The 9,725-nt window shown below is 29.3% G+C and overlaps 1 protein-coding gene across 1 annotated transcript; it reads right to left on the bottom strand.

Moving 5' to 3' along the window:
- Positions 1 to 757: 757 nt before the first annotated feature.
- Positions 758 to 9,349, bottom strand: LOC106684424 (nose resistant to fluoxetine protein 6). The gene is made up of 14 exons (XM_067052661.1): positions 9,334 to 9,349; positions 6,974 to 7,155; positions 6,638 to 6,822; positions 6,349 to 6,542; positions 6,103 to 6,165; positions 5,068 to 5,238; positions 4,886 to 4,979; positions 4,527 to 4,655; positions 3,913 to 4,078; positions 3,237 to 3,316; positions 3,052 to 3,147; positions 2,814 to 2,943; positions 1,541 to 1,715; positions 758 to 930 (listed from the first exon to the last, which is right to left on the bottom strand). The coding sequence occupies exons 1-14, from the start codon at positions 9,347 to 9,349 to the stop codon at positions 758 to 760; spliced, it is 1,854 nt and encodes a 617-aa protein (XP_066908762.1).
- Between the last annotated feature and the right edge of the window lie 376 nt (positions 9,350 to 9,725).

The following is a 9,725-nucleotide window of genomic DNA, read 5'->3' as shown; positions in this document are numbered from 1 at the left end:
TTGTAACCATAAAGAAGTACTAAATTTACTTATTTACACTGGCCTGTAATGAAAATTGAGTATACATGCACTTCAGTTGTCATCCACCATTAAACATATATATTCAATAAACACTATACAAATTATTAAACATTTTCAATATTATAATTAAATGAATAAAATATCTTAATTCGATAATTTTGTAAAAAGAATTTGTAGTATTTTTTTTTCTATCGCTAAATAAATTATATTTTTAATTAAATCAAACTATATACTACCTTAATTGTACTACACATCACAATTAGTTTACAATTAATTAAGGTTTTTTAAAACCTTTTAATTCTATATTGGTATATATGTACAAATAAGGAAACATTATGAACCCACTCGAAAACATCCAAATCACAAATCATATTTGGTTTCTCATGGAACTTAAAAAAAGAAATTACACTTATAAAATAGTGGAAAGTATAAAAATAAATGGTGATCTTCAATATTTTCACTTGGATTTTCTCTTAGTAGGCGAAACTATCCTTAAAAGTGATACCATAGGAGCCTCAAAAAGGAGGGAAATGATGAATGAAATGATATATGACAGGATGAGGTTCCCTGTGTACATAACAATCTGAAACAAAACACGTGTTTGGATTTTATATCTTTAATTAGAAATAGTATTTTATAATTAATTTAATTATCCTCTTAAAATACGTAAAAATCATTGTATTAGTATAAACAGCCACCTAATTATTACAACGTATTTCTATAAGTACTTCAATACTCATGTAGGATAAAAGAACATTCTACTTACGACCATTTCAGGACTAAGATGCAGTGGAGCATCCAGTCGCATTGTAACCGTCCTAATGACTACTGGATGAACAAGATAAGCACAGTACGTAACTCTACTAAATGGGTAGAGAAGGCTTGAAGACAATATATCAGATATGTAACCTATAAGTATAAAAAGTGATTTAATATTTATAAACTATATTCAACTCGTCAATTTTATTTTAATGGATTCTTTTATTTATAACAAATAATAAAAATAATGTAATGTTATTGATCTACCATGCCAGTGCTTGATGACTGATTTGATTTGCAATTCTTATTGATTACAATCCTTAAGTGAAAAATGTCTAATTACTTAAACTATAGTAACAACAGAGAAAATATAAACATAAATATATTGCCGACAGAAATATGAAACCGTATAACTGTCAAATTCCAACTTTTCAGGAGAGGCAAGAAGTTGAAATTAAATTTTTATCTTATTAGAGTTATGTGTTTAAATTGAGTGAAAGAAATACCTAAACAATTAATTGTTGTGTATAAAATTTAGGCAAAAGTTAAAAAAATCAAAACATTTTGGGCTTACATGGTTTCATGCTTTTACCAACAACATTTTGATAGTATAAAAAAATGCTAAAAACAAGATAATGGTAAATGATGAAGTTTTCACTTAAAATAGAGATTGTAATATCAAAAATTCAATTAAGTATTATCACTAGCAAAACTAAATTGAATTTGTAAGTTAGTATGTTTTAATAAATAAACTCTTTACCTCCATAACCTGTTGAACATGCTATAACTATCCAAGAGAGACCTAAAGCCCAAGCTGTGTGTGAAAGGGAAGAAAACGTTGCAGCAGTAATAGGATGAAGTTTAGTTCCAAAGAGACCATACACCAGGTACAGAAGTAGGCTTAATGTCAATGTCCAACCAGTAATCACAGTAGCCTGGAAGAAATATTATATAGTATGAACATTATTTATATGCTTTACAGTGGTAAATATATTTATATTATTGTTGAGTTGCTATATACTTTCAGAATAGAACATATATATTTTCGAAAGTACAGTTATTATGAATATTTTTTTGTTGATTTTGATTAAAGGCAACTAATTATCAGATAATTAATAAAAAAAATTAATATTTATTTTAATATATTAGCAAATAGAAACCGGATCGTCCACAAGTTAAAATATTATTTATTAAGCATTTTTATTCTTGTCATAAAAAAGTTAATTACAGTTATTTTTTTTATTGAAGGACCAAAGACAATTTTTAAGTAATAAAAAAATTGAGCAAAATAATAATAAAACTGAACAGTCTAAAACATTTATAAATTGCTCATATACGACTGCATTAAGTCACTTTAAACTTATCTTGCCCCATAGAAATGGGGCAATCTTGAAACTCATAGATTCGAAGGGATTCAAAATTGCAGCCTATTTATTCACAATATCCTTAACACAAGCTGTTCTTATCTCAATACCGCTTCACCAATTTGGTCAAAGCTTAAGCATGCTAATTGTTTCCTATCTCGTCCAAAACTTTCAAATGCTTTAGTAACCAAATTACAGTTTTTGTAAATTCGAAAGTCAATACTGCATTTGACTTAAAACCTTCTTTTTTTCAATACCATTCTTAAGCACTTTTCTTAACCATTCAATAATTTTCGTTTAGGAGCCATTTCATCAAAAAGAGAAATGTAAATGGAATATAAAATGAAAATTTTAGTCTGTGTTAAGAAAGAGATTTTGAGAATCTCACTTCTGTTGCCACCTTAGTTCCTTATTCTTAAACAAGTTCTTTCCCAAATTTTCATTGTTATTAAACACTTTTTATTTGTTCTTATTTAATTACTATCTATTCGATTGAATCTAAACTACAAGCCTTTTGGTGATAAGAATTACATTTTATATTTTACTTTACAATTGGATTGAATATGTAATTGCAAGATATACAATTACAGATAGACATTTGAAAGATAGATAACAATGAGAAAAGACTTATTTTATTAGTTTTAATTCAGAATTTTTTGTAGTTGTTACCTTATTCATTTTTATTTTGCAGTTAGTTTTAAACAGTAACCATCCAACTGACATTCCAACAATGTAAGGACCAAGCCTAGTCCATGGTTTGTCATATATCTTATCGAAAAGAGCCAAAGGATCATCCTCACTGAAAGTTGTATTCATTAATTTTAAAAAAACAACAGAAAAGTATGTATATTTATAAAACATATAAAGGATATTAATATAGTAACGAATCGTAAATATGATCTCTTACTTTGGGATATGGTTATTGGAGTAAGCAATGAAGCCAGTCGTGAACCAAGAGCTTACCAAAAAGAATGCCATGAGAGCAGCAGCTGCTTTAAAGTATCTATAAAACAATCGATATTATTTGAAAATTAAAATTTCAAAACCCAGTTTGAGTAATAATTATAGAAGTTTAAAAACAATGTTACGTACTTCACCGCTAAAATGAGAAGGATTACTCCTAATACATAAAACTGAGTATCGTCAGCCAAGTACCAGCTCCACAGCATACACTTAAAAAAAAAACAATTGTTATTATTTATTTGTTGAAAGAAGAAACTAATAAGTTAAATATGGAATTTTATTTTTCAATAAACTAAAGTAAGAAGTAAGCTAGAATAATAAGATCTAATATATATTCAATATTCAAAGGCAACTTTTTACTTTATCTGTTTTTTTGTTTTTTTTTTAATTCAAACATTTAATGTAACAAAAACTTTGTAACTGTTTTTCAAAATATGCTCCTGAAGATGGACAAACTGTCAAAAATGTCAGAAGTATTAGTAAACTGATGTAAAATTAATAGACAAAAAGTAAGAAGGTTAATAATTCCCAAAATAAACAAAACAGTAAATTATATAATGTTTAAAATTACATATTAAAGTCATTACTTAGCTAATGGGAGAAGCTGAGTAAATTTTAAGAGGTTAAGAAAAAGCAACAAAATCTTATATCTTTCTAAAAAAGACCACTCAAAAATTATTTCCATGAAAAAGAATATTATGATCCCAGCAACTCCTGTATGTCCTATCTCTTAAATAACAGTGTTATGTAACATCTCAGAAATGTTTGTCTTAATTTAGGACAATATTAAATATAAATCAATTACCATTTCTTGAACTGGAAAAAGAGTATTGATGTAAAGGAGGTTCCTCCACCAGTACTGGGGGCAGTTTACATGGTCAAGAGTGGGTGGCTCAAAAACCGAATTGTGGTAAAACCATTTCATTGACACTTGGACACAACCCAGGACGAAGAAATATGGCGCAGTTAACCTGTAAACAAATCAGTATTGTAGTAAATTCACATAAAATAATTGATAGATTGTGTTTAATTTTTTAATTAATTAAATATTTGAATAGATTTGTACCACTACTTGTTAACTCAACTAATGATAAAAGTGAGTTAGATTTACTATTAGAGTATACTTTTTGATGGTGAATAAATAGCTAAGTCATATATAAAGGTGGTAGGGAGATATTGCAATATGAAACCAAAAAAATACCTTTAATCACCCTTCTTAATGTAACGTTTTTATTTTTATTTGAGGAGATGGTTGGGGGTGTGGCCAATGAAGAACACTAATAAATGTTATGTATAATATTGTAATGTTATGTATAATAAGTACTTATTATACATAACATTACACAAAACTTTATTCTCACAGAGATTTATGAAATCTCTGACCATAAAATATTTTGAAAGAAGTATAGGATAACTTACCTTGCAAATCTATAGCCAATTAGGCTTATAAATTCTAATAAACCAGAAGTAAAGCCAGTAGTTTTGGTATACTTAGTAATGTCGTGCTTAGAAGTTGTTCGAAAATATAAATATGATACCAGTAAGCCACTAAAAAATAACATTATTAATTACACTAACATTAGAAAATATTATTGTTATATTTCATTTATTATTTATATTAGTTATAACATATTAATTATAACATTTAGTTTATTATATTAGAAATAATACTAATATACTGTTCAATAAAATAAATATTACAAATTATACAAAACAGATAGCGGCTAAAAACAAAAAATACTCTTTTCACATATTTTTAAATGATAATACTTTATTACCTAATAAAGAAAAATGTATCAACTGAATAAGCTCCTTTGTTAATAGTCTGGAAAATCAATTCTTTTTCAACAATTAATCTGTAAGCTGGGTTATCTGAAATAAATAAAAGTATATTATATAAGTGAAAGATCTTATAATATTTTCGATACAGATCTGTCATTATTAAAAATGTAATTCTTACCTGCATATTTAAAAGCGATTATGCACGTATGCCCAAGTATTACCCAAGCCATGCTTATAGACCTTAAACCATGGATGGTAGGAATGGTATCTTCTCCTACTGATCTTTCACATATCGTTGAAAAATTTCTTTTTAAAGAAAATGAAATTAGAACTTCTTTCCATATTCTGGCTGTAAAAAGGTATAACAATATGTTAGTATTTTATTAAGTCATTAACCGTGTAGTAAGTTATTGAAATATTTGGAAAATTTGGAGAGAAAAAGGGTTTTATGAGCAGAGGCAAATGAAAGTATTTCTTTCTCCAATCCTTCCTCTCCAATATATATATATATATATATATTTTATATGCTATAGATGTGTTTTTCATGTAGTAATATTTTTGGGCGCCCTTTTTTTTTCTTTTTTTATTTATGGTAAAAAAAAAGCCAGAATGGTTTCGATGAAATATTGCAGCATAATAGTTAAAAATAGTTTTTTTTTTTAACAGGAAAATAAATAAAATAATAAAACATATAACAAACAGTAAAAATAATGTGAACTATGAGTAGCTTCAAAGAAAATGTTAATTTATATTAGTTGTGCATCCTCTATTATGTCAGTTATTTAACTTTTGTTGGATTTGAAATTCATTATCACTTATAATGCGTTTAATATTTTTCTTATAATTTTATCATTCTTTGAGGAGGAGGGGAAAGGGAGAGGGAAAACCTACATCAAACAGTTGAAGAGGATAAAAATAATAAAAGATTAAAATGAAGTCAAAATTTTATCAACATTTTATATTCTCTTGAATTTTTAAATTCTAACTTCCTGAGGTAGGTCCAGCCAGGTTTGGAATCCTAATTATTATTACATAATTGCACAAAATATTTTAGTCATCAGAAAATGTATCCAATAAATTTAAAAGTTAAAAACAATTAGTGTGTAATAAGAAGATATTAATAATAATAATTTTGAAACCATTGCATGTAAAAAATATTTTAGGTTTTTAGCTAAAATCCTATCCTATAAATATAAAGATATATACAACTTACTGAATTTTCCAACTACTTCTTCACTATTAACAGAATTTCTTTCTGAAGACTCTCCTTCACTATCTAAATAATATACATGTAAATTAGCAACAGCAAAATGCATATGATTGAAACTAATACACATAAAATTATAAGTAGAAATTCAACATATTCCACCATTAAGCTGAACATACAGACAATGTATTACAATGCAGCTATTATAGAGTTACTAAACAGATTATGTAATAGATAAAATTAATAAATTACTGTCATTATTGTTGGCACCAGCGGGTATTTTCAATTCGTTAACTGGTGATGGTATTTCTGGAGACTTTGCTATTTCATAAGTATAATTATCATAAACATATTTCGATATTTTTCTCTTTTCTATTTTGTAGTCTTCATAAAGCTCAAAACCTGTACCAATTAAAGCGAGGACAAGTATGATAAGAGTGAAGGAGCTGTAAAATATTAATTTATGAATCAATAAAAAACTAAAAGGGAATTAAATAAATATGAGAGAAATGATAAATGATGAGTATAAAGAAGAGCTTACAATAATGTCCAAAAAACTGGGTCACTTGTGAGTTCATACACTGAGTTTGGATTTTTCACAGGAGATAATTCTACAGTTCTGTAAGTATCCAGCCCAGCAGAATTAATGCTGAAGTTTAGAATTTCTTGTGCTTCTTCATTAGAGCAGGATATAGGTAAGCAGACTCCAACTAATATTCCTTGGGCCTAAAGAGAAATTGTCTGTTAAATCTAATACTTTACATTAAATTTATAAATTTTAATTCACCACCACTCTAAATTTCATGTGACACCCAGACTAAATAAAATATTATTTTATTTATAACTAAGGAAAGAATAATTAAATGAAAACACATACAGCTGTTCTGTTAGCCTTCGCAGCAGCCATCGTTCCACTTAGGTATATCCTAGCCCTGAAGACGTAGAAGCCAAGTTTGAATGGAGGCTCAGGTTCGACGTTCTTGCAGTGGACTGCAGAGCCAAGCCAATAATTGTTCCCCCAGAGGAAGTTGCCATTGTATCTTCCGCTAGCATCTGCAGCTATAAACGAAAAAACCATTAAATTAGTGCTTAAAGGTGTTAAAGTCATTCAATTTATAATTCTGATAGGCTACTGAAATATTTTAAAGAAACAAAACACATTATAATTAACTGTTTAATGGGAAACGGTAATTTATTGGGTAAAAATGAAGTTTGGCAAATATTGGTCAATTAGGTTAACAAAATATATAATTGATTCTTTAATATTATACAGGAAGTATAGACAAATGTTGCCTTATGTCAATAATAATTTCATTTATTCAATTCAAAAATACAATTTTATTGATGAATTCTGAATTTTTAACTTCAAAGTCGGTGGAATTGGTATTAAATTATATTATTGTTTAAGTAAAACTGTGAGCTACATTTTCACAGTCTCAAATCTCCCAAAATTTTGGGTTTTCAAATTATAAGAGAAAGGGAGGTGATAAGCCCCTGCCATTACAAGGTCCTTGATCAGAACAGTGCATCATGAGGTGGTGCAGAAAGTAAAGAACTCTCCTCCTGGGAAAAGAGGATTCCAGAGGAGGATAAAATTGAAGAATAGAATCAAGAGTGGACGAAGAATCTGAGAGATGTGTATGTGGGAAGAGAATCCTTTTTATGGATAAAGACCACACTGTCCTCCTATGCAAGTTCCTCCCAAACAAAGTTTCTCTAGACATCTTGGGGGCAGAAGGGTTAATAAGGAAAATCTTAGAACTTGGTATGTATTGTTGTAATGCCATCAATCAACTCTGTAGTCAAATTTCAGGATACTGGGAACATCTAAGTATATAGCAGTAGAATAGAAGTGTCTACCGCATAACCTCAGCAACCTCATGACTGCAATTGCACTGATTTGATTCCAGATTGACTTGGTTTGATCCTGATTTTTTGGTGTTCTCACAGAATGAAAAGTCGACCCTCCCACTTTGGTTAGAATAGGTTGGTTAACTCTAGGATAATCCTACAGTATTTCAGAATACTGATATAGAAAAGTCAAGTTCATCTACATACTATGCTGTACTAAGGGAAACAGGATTCAGAAAACGAATTCCCTCAGTTAATAACCAGGAAGAATCACCCTCACTCCTAGGACTTTTATGGTTAAATGGAAAACTGCAGGCTCAACCAACTTTGCCTTGGTGAAAAGTATACATAGGAAGTACCTCAAAGGATAAAGGATTTTTAAAAGGAAGCAGTTGAATAGGAAGGGGTGTACAAATAGATCAGTTGAGAACTTGTATTCAACATGTGGATTGATAAACTCAGGGTGAGGAGGTTTTATATTGGGTGGTTTTATCGTTTTTATGAGTTGGAATGTGAATGCACCAAGAAGGCATTGTCTTCAGATACTCAGATATTAAAAAAAAATGTATTGTTTTATTTGCAGTATGTTCTCATCTAAAACTTACAACGTAGGCTAGGTGAAAATAACAATAAAATAAGTTCATGGTCATTGCCCTGATTAAATTTATGAGTTTTCAAAATTCCTATTTTTATTTATTCTTTAGAAACTGACCACCAAAATATCAAACTTGATCATATAGTTCTATAAAGTCCAATTTCACTACTCGATTTTCGGACAATTTTTCCAAGTTATGTTTGAATGACGCTTGTAACAAAACCACAAACTCCTTGCTAAACTTTCACTACTGATGCAATAAAACTTCAAATTAACCTAGAAGTAATTGTAAACTAATTTCATTAAATGGATTATAATGCCAAACTGTGTGAAAAAAAGGCAATAGTAAAAAGTTTAGCACTCCCTGAGGATCCATAGCCCTAAAATACTATATTGCTCAAAATGGTCGCAGTATTTTTTTAGGTTTATATCCAATCTTAATATACTACAAGTAGCTTAAGTATTTAACTAAGTGGAATTTAAAAGATTAAATTGCGAAAATTTGGTATATATCTACTGCTTCAATTTTGAAAGGAAAGTTAATGTAACCGGGATATGGTGTCCAGTGCCAGTGCAGCACATTTATGTTGTATCTAGAAGCCCATAGAGTTAAATTTTCTCCTTTTTATTGATTTTTCACAGCGAGTGGTAAAAAGTTTCCGTTTTTGTTATTTTGTTTCAGTGCCATCAAAATTACGTTATAGAGCAGCTCGCAATGACCCAGCCTAAGACGGCCTTGGAAGAATGGACTCCTTAGTTACCTAACATCCTCATCCTCCGCAGACTCTTACCCCTTTCTTTGCCCATCTTTACGGTCACGGACGCACGTAGCAGAAAAGCTTTCCATAGCCAGTTCTCTTATTATACAATACGACGATACGTATTACATACAACTCTAGAGTCGAGGAATTTTTTCAAACTTTTATCATTTTTTCAATGGAAATTTTCGGACGTTTCTACTTCTCTGAGTCGTTCCAACAGAGTCACGTAGCCGTTTTGTGATATACATCTTTAAAATGAGGTCCAGCTCTTAGATAACAACGTTGACATTTCTGAACAAAATCATTTCCGAATGGAAAGTGTGCCAATGCTCCTTGGCAGTGATAGAAATCCTGCTTTACAATTGACTATTCGGAAATCTCCTAATTAAAGGATCTATAGCAGAGCCGAAGAGATAGACTCC

Source organism: Halyomorpha halys, unplaced genomic scaffold, assembly GCF_000696795.3.
Source record: "Halyomorpha halys isolate HHAL.00 unplaced genomic scaffold, Hhal_1.1 Scaffold582.1, whole genome shotgun sequence".
NCBI lineage: Eukaryota > Metazoa > Arthropoda > Insecta > Hemiptera > Pentatomidae > Halyomorpha > Halyomorpha halys.
This window is presented reverse-complemented; position numbering and strand designations above follow the sequence as displayed.